The following is a 15,517-nucleotide window of genomic DNA, read 5'->3' as shown; positions in this document are numbered from 1 at the left end:
CGCAAGCCATGCATACATGGGAGTCATAACACCCACTACTGTTGTTATTTGTTTCTTGTTGAAATTAAGAGACAACATTATGTAAGTGTGTACATTGCAAGGCTGTCTGATGTGACACCTATTGCAGCCTAGAACAGTCACAATGATTCCCGATTTCCATTGCAGTGAACCGTTCATATAACAACAAATCCCAAAAATCCAGCATTCTGCTCCATGAGCAACACTAAAAGTGTCGATCTTTTAAGATAAAAACTTGCTCAAGAAATCAAAAGTTTGCATTCAAAACACACCTCAGGGCCACATCTTGCTGTTTGGCTGGAAAATGCCTTCTCACTTTATCCGTTAGCCCTTGTTCTTCCTTTTGACGAAAGCTAGTGTCCCAAACACAACCTTTGCCTCATTTATGACCGAAAAGAGTTCTGGGAAATTCCACCACTACTCGAGAAGGCAACACCTCACATTTCCATTCTGACAAATTATTAGAATCGTGTCGGGCCACCCAGTCCTACCAGCAAATTATCACATCGATCGAGACTTTTGCCACTCAAAACTGGCCCAAAAAGCCTTGGTAGGTCCTAGTAGCCATCCACAGATGGGCCAGAGACACGACTTCACTTGTGAACTCGCCAAGCTTGCATGAATTAAAGCATTTTGGTGGTCCAGTCTACATGAAACCACCTCTCACCTCTGTTTTCTTTCAGAGGTTTGCCTCTACCCACATTCCAGCTTAATGATGCTGTCCCGAGGGCTTCTGTAGAGGGAAAATGGTTCGATAACCTCTTATCAACGCAAGAGAACGAATCGATTTGAACACATCCAAATACGAGCGGGTAATCTAGGTCACGTGACCCCAAAGTCTGAACCCACGGTGTCTCAAAACCGCAAATATTGTAAGGGATACTTCATATAACGACAAACAAAGTGAGCTTAAGTTTTGTATGGCCAAATTACAGGGTCTTTTGCCAGCTGGAAAAGGGTTAAAGCCCTCATGGTGACCAGTTTTCATTATCTACTTAGTCATCCTACAACCCTACATCACACAAAGCCACAACTATCAGAACTCTAACACGACGCGCACAACTAGTATGTGACTCGACAGACAGCTTATCCGACGAGAACAAATACCTTCACCGTGTTTTTACGAAGAACAACTACAACAACGACTTCATCCGACGAAACACTCACCGACCCACTACCACTACCGAAACAAACGACACCGCAACCCTTACGACTACAGCAACCATACCGTACATAAAAAGCATGTCTGAAAACATCTCGCGCATCTTACTACCCTTCAATATCCGCGTCGCCCACAGACCCATCACCACACTACGTCAGTTACTAACCAACGTTAAAGACAAAGACGAACCGAGGAACAGACAGGGAACGATTTATAAGATCAATTGTTCCAACTGCCAAGCCTCCTACATCGGTGAGACTGGCAGAAACCTCACAACAAGACTGACTGAACACAGACGGGCGACGAGGAAAGGTGATGTCAGCAATCACATTGCTGAACACCATCGACTTACCAACCACAACATTGACTGGGACTCTGCGCAATGCCTAACCTACAGCACTGACTATTTTCAACGACTGACTCTGGAAAGCTGGTTTACTAACTTAGAACAGACTCCCCTAAACAGATGTCAACAACTACCCGCCCCATACAAACGACTCATTCACGACATAAACATCACAAACGACCGAAAAAGAACAACCTAACTTTACCGACAGACCGAAACAGACCAATCACGACCGACTTACGTCACTTGAGTCTTACAGCCAATAACATCACGGCAAAACCAACCGATCATTTCACACGAACTGGAATAAAAACATTCTACTGACAACAATCATTCACTTGACTCTGATGATGACTTCCGCACAGGTTGTCGAAACGTCAGTCACTGCCACCGACAACAGTCCTTCTCAGGACTACACTCACCCGGACGATCAGACTACACCTTCACATGTTACCCCCGGGTTCAAACCATTTACCGACTTAAATTAAGTTCACATGCGAGCGCTTGATGTGAAATCGCTAATGAATTTGTAAAAATTGAGTGTTTCTTTCTCGGTTGAAAAAACGCTTCAATAGTTTTTATTGTAAGCCAAATGTTGTTGATTTCCAACTTTGACATTTCATCGTGGTCCATGATGGTGTGGTTGTAAGCAGGTCATAAAATTTTGCGAAAGAATGAAAGAAATCCATATAACGGAAATTAAGTGCTAAAACTTAAGCTTTTGTATTTGGAGAGAGATGTAGATGCTATCCTTTCGATGCCAGTCATGTTTTGGCAATAAAACCAACAAAAGTCTCCACATGCTTGGGGTGTACCTATTAATTTCTGACTATATTTTGGTGACCCGAATACGGTTGAATCGGCTTGACCAGTCAAGTTTGCTTTTAAAATATACTGCCCAAGTGAAAGTGGTGAGAAGACGGAGGTAAACAGTAGCACTGATAGACGTTCACAGACGATCGATCGTTTGTCGTCACCGTTCACGCTTTACAGAGCACGCGAAACTTGGCATTATGATGGTTCTAAATTCAGGTTTATAATTCCAACTAGGACACGCACTATTCACTCGATTGCGGGCAACAGTCACGCACTTGTCGCAAATGCTCTAGCAGTCGTTCGAATTAAATGAGAGCGAAAACTCAAAGAGAAATTTTCAAGTTTCCTTTTTCTTTTAAATTTCTTTGGTACAGCGCTTTCTCATACAAAACGCATTTTCAACATCATACAAGTAAGGAGTCTTTGTGAACAAGCTGAGGAATGTTTAATTTGCTTTCCAATACATTACAGTAGTGTCCTGGTATCATAAACAGCAATTACTTGCAACCAGTGTAGTATCTGCACCTTTTTTATATCCTCAACCTTATAGACACAACTCCAATGTAACCCCATACCTCATTCTACATTTTTTACCCTCCCACTTTACTTCAAGCCGCAATTGTAACCATGCCGTCAAAATCACACTAAACTAAAAAAAGCAGTTATTTGTTTTTTGCCAAGTTTGTTTGACAAGGTTTGAATGCCATTGAGCAAGGTATAATTCCAAGTCAGAGACACTTGAGTAAAGCTACATATAGGTATTGTATACCCGACGCTAATAACACTAGCACGCACACAAATCTAACGGACGTAATACTATCCCACAAGTATAGTCGATTAAGTCTGAATGCCATTAGGCAGCCATTTTGGGATAAAATACGGATATGTGAGGAGGCCATTCTTCTCCCGCCAACGGTTCTTGTTTTGCAAATACGACTGAATATGGTCCATCAGATGACAATAGTATTTATTGACCAGGTTCACAGCCTTAGTGTCGTCAAGCTCGTTGCCGTAGTCAAACAAAGAGTCAAACCGCAAACTTCCCAGATTATTAAATGCAGCAGACTGGATCTGCAAAAAGAAATCATTTAAGATCAAGCGTACAAAGCTGTAGTCGTGTTTACACAAGCAAGTTATCCACCAAACTTTTCTTAGCTAGGAAATGTTTTTAGTAGTGTCAATGGAAAAAACCACAACTCCTTCCTCGACAAGTGACCGAGTTACTCGTGAAAGATAAATTCATCGAGGTAAAAATATTTTTAGTAGGGATGAATTAAGGATGTTTATTAAAGCTATATTTTACCCAACTGCTCCTTTAAAATTGTTGATGACGATGGGGAAACCATTTCACTTATTCTGCGACATTGTTTTCCTTTTCAGGCACCTTGTTAGTGCCAGTTTTCATCGGATTTATCGGTGATTGCACCAAACGCAAAGGCAAGAAACATTATTTACTAAGAAATCGTTATTTTGATGGACATACGAAGAGGTGAAATACTGAAATGATTCAGAGTAAAATCCATTATACCGTTTATAAAGACGTATGTCAAAATCAGAGCTTCCTAGTGAAACCCTCGATGAAAGCTCATTTCCACGAAGAATGGCAAACTAATCATGCAAATCTTGCTCCAAACCACAAACTAAACAGAGGAACTAGAATCAACAAAACTTTTACTCACTGCACTTGCAACTCTGTTTGGCAGTCTCAGAAACGAGAATTGTCCATCTTCCACTCTGGAGTCGTTGTACAGTTTAGTTGGTTGGTTGGGGATATATTCTGGGTAATCCGTAGTGACGTAATTAACCGACGCGTGATAGATAGTCACGTGCGCAATGAAACGACTAAGGATCTCGCAGAGCTCTCTTTTGGAATCAACACTTGGTGGCAAACCTTTGATCTGCAAGGAAGAGAACGAAACGTCTTTAGCCTTAGCGGTAACTTAAAACATGAAAGCATTTCCATAGGGCGTATATTTCAGGTACATAATTTTACATACAAGAAATACGATCGTGTGGTATGATCGTGTAAGTGAGATTAGCCTGAAGAAGACCGTCATCGGTAGTTGTGACGGACGTTTGGACAACAGATGGAAATCCTCAGTAACTAATAGAATTAGGAGTTTTTGTTTTTCGAGTATCAATATAAGGTTTGTGACAAGATATAAGTCAGTTTTGCCACGGAGGGCCGGATTGACTACAAGATCCTGGTAGGATAAATCTGTCACTTTCGATCCATCAGTAAAGTTGAGTCGTTTTGATGGGTTCATTTGTTGAAAACATTAACAAAAAAGACGAACTGACAAACAGACAAACACTTTTTTTCACTTAGTGATCTGAAGCAAACTATAGGAAACCTTTTGGGTGTACTGTTAATGTAGAAATGTTTTGTTCAGATCTTGATGTTAATGATGGGGAATGATGCGGATGATTAAAAGTTTTTCGGTAGTTGTGGCTAACAGTTTAACACCTGGGCGGGAATCGTCACCAGCATCACATAAGAAGCTTTGTGTAAGTCCAGGAAGTTTATAATTCTTGTTAGCAAAAACTGATTGGCCAATTTTTCGATGTGCAATTTGCAGTGTGAAATACTCAAAAAGCGTAAGTCAGTCGCAATTGGTCAGTTTCGATCTGTTGGCAAAGTTAGGTCGTTCAGCTCCAACAAAGATATGACTTTAACGATTTTTGTTACCCCTAGGTTTCGCTTTGAACTGCTTTTCCAGTGCTGATCTTAATCAAACAATCTATAAGGAACCTTGTGAGTGTATGGGTGATGTTGAATAAGTTTCCAATTAAGACATCAATGATTCACCAGATGGGGAATAGATAAGGATCCGTTTGGAACATCTAGAGGTTTCAATACCCCGCTTTTATTAATATACCTGTCCAATTCCTCCATTCGGTCCAGTTCCATCCAGTGACACCTCATTCAGGTACGCTTGCAGTTCCACATCTTCCTTCACGCTTTCATCATTTCTGTAATATCTAAACGAATAACATCACGAAATTTGAATGTGATCTTTTGCTCCCTACTTTGATTACCATAAGTCTGGATTGACAGGTTAAAAGCGCTGCGTTATAACATGTGCAACGTATAAAATTTGAACCAATCATTTTACAAATTCGTCATTTCATTTCCTTGTTGATTTTCTCCGTCCTGAGGAATTTTTATACCTTCTTGCTTTTGTATCGTATTAACTTTTGTTCCCAAGTGTCTTCCAAATTAAACATAGCTTCGATCGGCATAAAAGAAAAAAAATGAAACCAAAACCCCTGCTTTTATTTGGAATCATCGTATGCCGTCATCATTAACATTCAGCATCCAAAAAAGTTGCCCATTTTTGTTTTTATCTATCTGTTATACTATTCACGAGGAAATGCCTTCAATGGTCTTTCTAATATGGATTTAGAACACCTACTTACAGCTTCACTTACAAGTTAATGTAACTCCTCACTAGATCTTCAATTACCGCTAAGATCACCAAGCCATCATCTCGGAACGGATAGTATGGTAGAAGATTCTTGTCGAACACACCACGTTTCTGGTTAAAATAAAACAGCCCTACCTTGATTGAAATACTTAAATCTTACTCCTAAAAATTAGAACTAAATTATACAGATGCGCTTATGATAGATCTCCCCGGAGGATCACTACCTTGGCGTCGGTCGTGGGAGCTTGTGTGTCTCGGTAACTCCTAGTGCTATATATGCGGGAGATTCGTCTTCTGGTAGGGCCACCCAAGCTGGACAGGTAGAAGGGTAGAGACCAGACAGAAAGTGGTCACTGGCCCTCCAGGTTGGGGGTTGGGCACACCAAAATTACCTTGTTATACTCCCCCACCGGCGCAACAACATAGTTTCTCTAGAAACTTACCCCGTTTATTCCTTTAAATTCTTGCTAATTGAGGTTATATAGCTAGGTATCGTAAGGGATAAAGAGATACCTTGATTTCTTCCCTGAAGTCAGTTATTTCCCATGATGTCAACGGATGTACATCTCGAATAAGCTTCAAAGCTCCTTGTTTTCCATATGCAAACAGCAAAGCTGCGAAGCCTGCATCGCCTAGAAGAACAGGTGTTCCAAAGGTATTTGGGATAGTTACTTCTCGGCAATGATACTTCAGCATTTGGTTCAACGGGTGCTTGGGCGGCAGGGTACGTTTTAAAGAGACGCAAAAGGGCTCCACAAAGAAATGGATCTATAGGATTGTAAGAAGACATACTTCACTTATCCATGGATATCAACTCAACTATCATCGATCTAACACTTCATATTTCAGCAAAGGCTAATTTGAAACTGATGGTAGATTATTTTCCCAACACCAATCTTAATCCTACACCTTGGACCTTAATCGTTTTCCCTGATTCTGTTTTTCTTTTAAATTTGTTTGTTTTTTGAAATAAGTATTGAATTGTTTCATGAAATTAAGTTTTTGTGTTGTATCACCTCTTTGCTGTGTTTTTGTTAACCAGCCATTTCGTTAACAGGGGCCGTGAATATATAGGCGAGTGCAGTAGGTATATCGCATCCGATAGCCAAAAGAGGGCTATTGGGATTTGTTTATGCCCCCATGGAAAAATTAAAAGCAGAAAGGAAAAGGAAAAAAAGGATGGTTCTACTCAGAAGAACCCTAAATCTGTCAGCTAAAATGTAAATAAATTTGATCAAAAATTGGGTGTTGATATTTTTCCTTCAGTTGTTACATGAAATATGAATCAGGCCTCCCTGATTCCGGCTAAATGAACCGTTAGGCTGATTTTACCTTGGCAAGATGTTCCGTGATTTGAGCATATCCGATGTCTGTGATCTGAACATTAAGCTTGGCAAGTAACCAGTTGTCTTCATCGGCTGGAGTATACACCGCTGAATCTATCAAAGAGGATATATTGATAACGTTAGGTAAGTCTACCAAGGCTTTTACCTCGAGCTGGATTACGAGTTATAGAGGCACCATGATCGAGTTGTTAGGTATCAGGAATTCCTCCACCCATTGGTAATATCTTTTCTAATGCAGATATGGGTCTTATGGAATGAAGTTTGTCTCATCATTTCCCCAAACGTCTACTGTGGCTAACCTGGTGTGTGGTCCATTTGTATGGCAACAGGTACAAGTTCATTCTTTTTGCCTCTAACTGTCTTCGACGCAAAAAGTGCAATGGGGGAAAGAAAGTTCCACATCGTCCTCCTTTGATCTCTTTCTGTGAGGTCAGGAGCTCGACCCAAATCGTCACACAACTCATAACGAAGAGCGTAAATACGACCCTGCTTTATGGCCTAAAATACAACAAAAAAAGGGATTATGCCGTATGAGTTAAAACTTTCCTGGTCCTACTTGTCGTAATCAAAGACTTAGACAAATGAAGATGAAAACACGAATTTTAAAGACTGAGAGGGACTATTGGCGAAGAGATTTTCATACTCACTCACGACACAGACTTCTGTTAATTTAACAAATCAAGCGAACATACATCTTCCAAAGAATCACTAGTTCCCAAAGCCGCTCTGACGGCACCATCCCAGTCAAAGTCAGGGTTCATTGTTTCTTTCAATTGACTAAAATCCAGTCCTGGTATTTCTGGTTCTGGTTCTGAGAAAATAGGATATGTGATCATGTCAACGTAAGCTTGACTGAACACCGAAAATTATAGCGAAATGGCACCCGCGGGCTTAGAGGGCCACGCCCAACCCGGATGCATTGCATGAGTAGTGGCCTTTCTCAGTAGTTTTTGTATTACAGAAAAGGAAAGCTTACCGTGTGCGTAATATTATTCGACTAAATATTTGCAATCGTGATAGAGAACCGGCTTTTCATACCCTCATCTGGTTTCTTCAAGTATCTATCGTCTGATACGGTGAATATATGAAGTTCATATATTTTGAACTGCGGTTATAGATACGTATGATGCACGATCCTCGCAGTAGAGAACGCTATTTATGCAATAGCGAGAATCAGACCTGAAAAAAAAATTCAGGCCTGTACGGGATTCGAACCACTGACCTCTGCGATATTAGTACAGCGTTCTACCAATTGAGCTAACAAGCCAACTGGGAGCAGGCCGTTAAGTTGATTCGTAATAAACCCGTGATGATAAATCAGATACTGTGAATATATGAAGTTCATATAGTCTGATTTTCGCTATTGCATAAATAGCGTTCTCTACTGCGAGGATCGAGCATCATACGTATCTATCATCTGTTTACTACGTATTTTCGTTATTTCTTTTCGCGTTCGCGACAACGAGGCCATCGAAAAAAGGTCATCCTGCACGATGGAAAGCCACCGTATTATATGGCTGACTAGATCAAGAACATGGAGTGAGCGAAAGAAAGCTTTGGAATTTAGCAAGAAAACGATCAAGAAGTTTGCAGAAGCCTTGCTACACAGCATTTCGGAGGAAAAGCAAATATAAAGCTCCTCTCAGCCTCTTGGGGGATGGCCGGACGTGGAAACATTTACAATCGATCTCAAGCCTAATCCCATGTAAGTTTTTGAGTGACCTTCCACTCCCGGTTAGACAAATTCAGAGATACATTTCTTCTAAAGTTATTATATTTTGAAAAACTGTGGGTTTTTATCGAACGTGGAGCCCGACGAATTTATTCATAGATGGTGTAGCGCTTCTCCTTTTACGAATTCTTTCTTTGAGCCTGATGAATGACACGAATAAAAATTCAAGTATTCGAAGGTCTTCGTCTCTTTGTAATGCGTTTGGACGTGAAGGGTCGATTCCCTGTTAAACTTCTCGCTTTCATTCACTGTTCAGTCCTAGAATATAACTTCTGAGTCTGATATTTCAGCCGTGATCAGTGATTGCATCGTGCTACAATGTGCAGAATCAAGAGAATATAATCTCTTGACAGAATGTAGCTGTTTGCCCGTCCTACAAATTCTTTCTTTTTTGTCTTTGGTTCTTTTCCACAGACAGAAAACGTCGTCACTATACCTCTTCTAAATTCTTTGCCGTTTCCATTTGGTGTGTGAGAAAAAGTATCGAGTTCCCGGATAATAACAATAACAATGGTGCGCAAAGCACTCTGGTTGAGCGTGGTTCTTTGACGGTAAGTTAGGTCCCCTAAAGGGCTGAAGAAGTCTCATACCCAGACCTTTCACGGCCAAGCAGTTACGGTTACACGATAAGATTAAGATTTGGATACGAGATCAGGGCTGTGCGTGGGTTTAAAGGTGTGAGTCTTAGAGCATACTCTAAGACTCACACATTGAAACCCACGCACAGCTCTGATCTCGTGTAAGTATACAACTTGACTATTTAGCCATGTTCAGTCCTTTTCTATAAGAACTCGTAGAAATACCACAACGTGTAATGCTAAGTGTTGCTGATGCAAAAACGTGAGCATGCATTTTTAATTAAAGTATGTTAAGTGTAGGATTATTTTAAAATTTTCATCAACAGATGAAAGTGAAAAATCAATCAAAAGAAAAAAAAAATAAATGAACGAGTTAACGGAAAACAACACAGTGAAGTCAACTTTAAGAACACGAATCATCAGATTAAGTTTCATTGTACCTGCACAGTATCCCCATTTTCTCTTCCTTGTAAAACACCATGGCCAATGGCTATCTACAGTCGTACACTGACGGTAAACTCTACCACGATATGTAAAAGGGAAACGACAGCATTTCCCTCGAGTTGTCTTTGCGGCACATCCTAAATGGTACAAATAAAAAATCGTCTTCATCACTAACGTAGGACAGACCATCAGGTTTTATATACATACCCACACTACCTCGGTCTGGCAGTTACACAGCCTGAGACTATCAGTAGGCAGTTCGGTGTCTGTCCATCCGTCCGTCAGTCACTCCATGCTCATGTGAGTTTGTATGATTCTCAGTCAGTTAGCTAGTCTACTGACCCATAATGCACCACAATGATCCCACTGTCAGCTGCCCTGGGCATAGGTTTGTCATGTCACTAGTCTGAAGTTCATATTTCACTAGTTAGCATTTCATCAGGCTCCACTGAGAATTCGCCGGTATCCTTTTATACTCCTGAGCCGGCTTGTTCAAAGCTGGGTTAAGATAACTCAGGGTTAGTGTGAAATTTGATTTCAGATCTGAGAGCTTTAAAAGAAAACTCAGTTTAATTCCATACGTCCACAGTTTTATGTTTGAATGCTCTTAAAAGAATTGGGAAAATTGTCCCTGAACGGCTTGTGAACAGAGAAATGTAGAAACCGGGATTACAATTTAATCGGCCTTCGAATGACTGGACCCTGGGGAGAGGCACTTTGAGAGTAAAGTGTTTTAATCAAGGACAATACGCATTGACCTGGGCGGTTCTCGTTCCCAGACCTCTCGACCCAGAGTTCAGTGCACTATTCATTAGGCAACCGTGACTCTTTGGCACTTGGCTCGAGTACAGACTTGACCCTCAGTTAACAATAAGTTTTACCTTGCTGCCCTTTGATGATTACCCGTCTGATTATCAACGGGTTATTCCCTGCTAGACGCTGCTGAGTGAAAAATCTATCACTGATCCATTGGGTTTTGTTGTCTATAAATGCCTCGTGCCTTGAAGCTGGCCTCACATATTCCTGGAGGCAGAAAATATAAGTTCAATTAGTTTGCTTAGTTGGACCAAATGAGACCAGCGCAGAGCTAAGCTATGTAAAGGGAAAATCCAAGCGTATGGGAACGAATAGCTTGAACCTTTTTCTTCAGAGTTTGTTCTGTTTTGTGAGTGTGGAAAGTTTCTTTGTCGTAAAGAACTGCTAAAAAAAATTTGAGTAAGGAGAGCTTTGCCAGTGGCTGTGATGTCCATTCGTGGAGGTCTCCTGCAGGTCTAAAAAAAAAGCTTTACGTCGGTTCATGCGTCAATAGGAAAGAGAATGATATTTACCCCAAGTACTGGCTCCAGAACTGTCTGAAAAAATTCTGACATCTTGAGATAGTCCGACAATCCAGTTATTTCTTGTCCCGCGGTTGCGTTATTGTACCTCTCCAAAATCCCGTTGCTTGTCTGTGTCATTCCCACGTATGCTCTGGTGTAGTAGCTAATAAATGGGTCCTTTAGTGCGACAGCTCCCAGCTCAGAAATGGTCATGTTCAACAGCACAAAGCCGTATGGACTTGGTTTCATGGTATACGTTTCTTTGAGTTTGTCGAGAGCAGCATTTCTAATGGATTTACACTCAGGAGAGGCGTGTTGAGGCAGAGACACCTCACAATCGGCGGCTGAGGCATACCTTGAACAATAACAAAGAAAAAATCATTCAGAATGGATGGCAGGGACCATTCATTATTTCTCGCCTAAGCAAAGGGGGAGGTTTGGATTTTTTTTGGCGGGAGAGGTTAGATGTCTTAAGGGGGAACGGATGTGGGGGATCGATCGTCGCTTACAGAGTTTAAAGGGAATACTGTGGAAAATTGACAGCCAGTGAGGGGGAACATCAGAATTCTATAAAGCCTTGTTACGTCACCGACGTCCTTCGAATCCCCCTTCCCCTCCCCCTTCCCCTTCCCCTCCTCTCTTCCCCTCCTCCCTTCCCTTTCCCCTCCCCCCTTTTCTTTCCTCTCCCCCTTCCCCTCCCCTTCCCCTTCCCCTCCCCATCCCCTTCCTCTCCCCCTTCCCTCCCTCTCCCCCTTCCCCTTCTCCTTTCCCTTCCCCCTTCCCCTTCCTCTCGCCCGTCCACGTGATTAATGATGATCAGTCCGTTAACCTTGTAGACTGTTTTGGTTCTTTTTCACTTGAGGTAATTTACACTTATGATCAAAGCTAATAGGGTGACTATTTTTTTTCTAAAGAAAAAAACTTTGATTCACCAAGAAAATAACCTGCAGAGCAGTCGTAGGTAGGGCGAGTGAGTGCTCTGTATTTTCTCAGCATAAAATGGCCGCCATCTTTGATTTTTGTACCAAGGGAGTGACTGATGGTCAAAAATAAGGAGAGGAGCTGGGGTGGGGGAGTGAATATTCGTCATTCCGCAGCCCCCTACCCCTACCGTCCACTCTGACTCCAAATTAAACATGGCATTCGGATAAATGATTACGAGCTTATAACGTTAACTCGCCATAATACGACGCCTGCACTGCAGGCTACAAAGAAAGAAAAGCACCTGCTTGAAACTACTATAGATGTCAACGGTGATTTTTTTTTTTTTGACCTACGTTGTAGTCAGGAATAACCCTGTTTCCAAGATGTATTTTTGACCTAGCTTGCCATAGCTCTTTTTGAATAAAAATTCTTTGTAACGTTACTGGTGTAAATGTGTTTTGTTGTTGTTGCTGTTTTTTTAACGCTCTCTAATGTAATAATGTAAGAAGTAGATTAAATAGCGTCAGTCAGTAATTTAAAGTATCCGACAAATAATTTATATTTCAAATAACGTAACGTAATTAGTAATATCATAAATAAGGCAACTTAACCAGTTGTATTGTTGGTAAATCAACATAATCAGTAGTAATATAACTAATGCATTGTAATATATAAGTAGTTCTGTAAGTATGCTGACGTAGTTAGTAGCATTGCTGCGGATAATGTATCGTAAATTGTATCTACAAGGTTGTCTGCTTTTCTAAATATTGCTTCAGTAGTTTGAATAAAAATGAAGTAATCTACAAAGAAAAAAAATCATGGTTGAAGTGCACTCTTGTTTGTGAGCTTGACGGCAGAATTCCAAGCCTCTCTCCCCTTCCTTCATCAAAGGAACGCTTTCTCACTTTTTTTCTCACTATCTCTAAACTTGAATACGAGCGCAGACTAACAGAAGGGTGTTGTTGATCTGTTTAAGCTCCATGTTTCACAATACTATGCTAACTATTTATGCGTCACTATTGTGCTGAAATAGCATCACTATATAATGATCCCCAACCAGTCTAGCAATTAACATAAAGATAAATGAAACAAATGAATAGACCATTATCGAGCGTGAAGAAAACAGACAAAAGAGGTTGCAGATCAAAAGGATGTTATTCCAGTATAATTTTTGGTTCTTCTGTTTTAGTATCATGCTCAGAATTCTCGTATGTCGGCATGATATTGATGCCATAATCTGGCTACAGTTTTGGTTCGATGATCAGTTTTGAAATAGTAATAGCAAACCATAAAAGACTTGATTTTAAACCATTTTGAGCCACTTTGGCCTAAATAGTTTTCGTGCGGTTTTTTTGGCGCGGAATACATGCATATGATACATAAATCAAGTTTATTGATGTGGAATGAAAGCGTCTTTTGAGCTGAAAGCTATTGTGCGTAAAATTGCACAACAGATAAGAGTAGCGTCAGTTATTTTCCATAGTTCAAAAGTGTGTAGGGAACTCATCCAAAAATGAAGACCTTTGTTTCAGAAAGCTTAGCTTTAATGGCAAAACAAATGTACGATCCATACGTAAACTATTAAAGGCGAATATGAATCCTGTTGGCCGCTGGAGCTTTAAGTTCATTTCTTCTAAGGTTTTCTTGATGGAGTGACAGCTGTAAAGCATCGATAATTTCTTTTACAGAACAAACTGATCCCGGCTCTCTTTATCAACCCAATTAAGCGATACTTATATGTGATGCAGATACATGCACGTTGTTTTTCGTGGCTCAGCCAAGATCAATATCGATCCAGCTATGATACAGAACTTGACTTATGCGAAGATAAATTAATAATATATATATATATATTTACCTTTATTGTGCGCGCGTCACGTATGGTAGCTATCACGTTATTTCAAATCAGTGTAACGTTGTAGGTTCGCATTTGGCAATTTTATCCTACGAGTGTTACACAAGCTATGTAGTACGAAACTAAATAGTAATAAATGCCAAGTCAAGTCTTCAGTTGACCACTCCGTTCTCTATCATATATATATATAGTTATAGCTCTTTGGCATACAAAGCTTTGCTTTCATGTCCAAATTGAGCACTCTAACTAGGATGAGTCATTGCTCTGCAATTGCGCATGCTCGCTAGTGTACTCTAGTTTGAGCACTCTGGCATGGCTTAGACGATACCACAAAGGTTGGATCGTTTGGGGTGACCATATTGGTTCTCCTCCATCCTAGCATTAGCACTGCACTGATGAGGCCCAGAAGGCCGAAACGTTCTTATCAAAATATTTTATATTTTTTACGTCAGAAGTTGTCCATCCTCGCATTTTTTTAAACTTTCTACATTCGTGTTTGCTGTGAGGTTTGGACTGCGAATCTTTATTGATCCTCCTGGCGCGGTGCACCTTTGTTGGCCTGAGTTCTACTAACGATTTCTATATATATAGATATCGAAGGTAGACAGATTAGACTGTCCTTTGTCATAACATACTAAAGCACTCATTCCATTGCATCATTATGCTCGGCTGCTCCACACCTTACAATTACTTTGTGTGTTAGGGAAAGCGACGCACTGAATTTAAATTTGCTCAAGCATTCATATGTATCGAAGCGATGCTGTCTAGTTTTTTCTTGATAAGTAAACGAAAGTTAAAGCTTACCGCGAAACTGTTGATAGGCCTCCGAACAAGGAGACGAACGCAACGAAAAGCTTCATTTCAACCCAGCCCAGAGAAGGTTAACTGTCGCAGACTGTTTGATGCTCTGTGAACAGTCAAGTACAATTTCTACGGAGTATTGGCATTGTTCATGTATAACTGAAAGTGAAAGGCGCCAACTAATTAAAATAATAACGAAGGCATAGGCTTTATATCCGACCCACTTAAACCCATGAAGGTCACGTTTTGTTTTTCGTTTTTCTTGGTCTCTTGGAGTTAGATTTAGGGAATGTACGTCTGGCCTTAGTGCCGTTAGCTCGTTATTAAACATTGGGTAGCAAGGTAAACTACGTGGAGGTGATATTTAATTTCGTGAGCTTCAATGCGTGCATGTCAAATGCCTGTTTTGTCAATTTTTTTCTTCGGTTTGGGTCCAATGCTTTTTTTTTGTTTGTTTGTGTTCTGTTTTGCAAACTAAAACTTTCCAGATCAGTGAATACACCCCAATTTTCTCTCACAAAAAACTTCGCGTGAGAGATACCTATCATTGTTGGCTGTTCCGAAAACGTGGAGTGCGGAGTCTAAAAAAAAATAAAAAAAATAAAAAATATGATGAAACAATTAAAAGAATAATAATAAAAAAATAAATACACTAGAAATAGAAATTTAAGAAATAAAAATAATAGTTATTAAAAAATTCACGCCGCCTGAAATGGACTGTTCATATGGTATATTAAACTCAAGATTT

General features: G+C 40.3%; 1 protein-coding gene across 1 annotated transcript; it reads right to left on the bottom strand.

The window, feature by feature from the left end:
* Positions 1-2,764: 2,764 nt before the first annotated feature.
* On the bottom strand, positions 2,765-14,973 carry LOC148721536 (allene oxide synthase-lipoxygenase protein-like). The gene is made up of 12 exons (XM_088736592.1): positions 14,773-14,973; positions 11,199-11,544; positions 10,752-10,893; positions 9,867-10,007; positions 7,809-7,927; positions 7,416-7,614; positions 7,103-7,209; positions 6,284-6,538; positions 5,775-5,881; positions 5,222-5,324; positions 4,022-4,240; positions 2,765-3,413 (listed from the first exon to the last, which is right to left on the bottom strand). The coding sequence occupies exons 1-12, from the start codon at positions 14,826-14,828 to the stop codon at positions 3,180-3,182; spliced, it is 2,028 nt and encodes a 675-aa protein (XP_088592718.1). The 5' UTR covers positions 14,829-14,973; the 3' UTR covers positions 2,765-3,179.
* Between the last annotated feature and the right edge of the window lie 544 nt (positions 14,974-15,517).

Source organism: Stylophora pistillata, chromosome 10 (genome assembly GCF_964205215.1).
Source record: "Stylophora pistillata chromosome 10, jaStyPist1.2, whole genome shotgun sequence".
NCBI lineage: Eukaryota > Metazoa > Cnidaria > Anthozoa > Scleractinia > Pocilloporidae > Stylophora > Stylophora pistillata.
The sequence above is the reverse complement of the archived record's forward strand: the minus strand, read 5'-3'. Positions and strand labels throughout refer to the sequence as shown.

Coding starts and splice junctions, on each gene's coding strand:
- LOC148721536 (XM_088736592.1), bottom strand. CDS start 14,828: ATGAAGCTTTTCGTTGCGTTCGTCTCCTTGTTCGGAGGCCTATCAACA. Junction 7,928..9,866: donor AAAATGGGGATACTGTGCAG/GTACAATGAAAC, acceptor CTATTTTCTCAG/AACCAGAACCAGAAATACCA. Junction 5,325..5,774: donor GTGAGGAGTTACATTAACTT/GTAAGTGAAGCT, acceptor TTATTCGTTTAG/ATATTACAGAAATGATGAAA.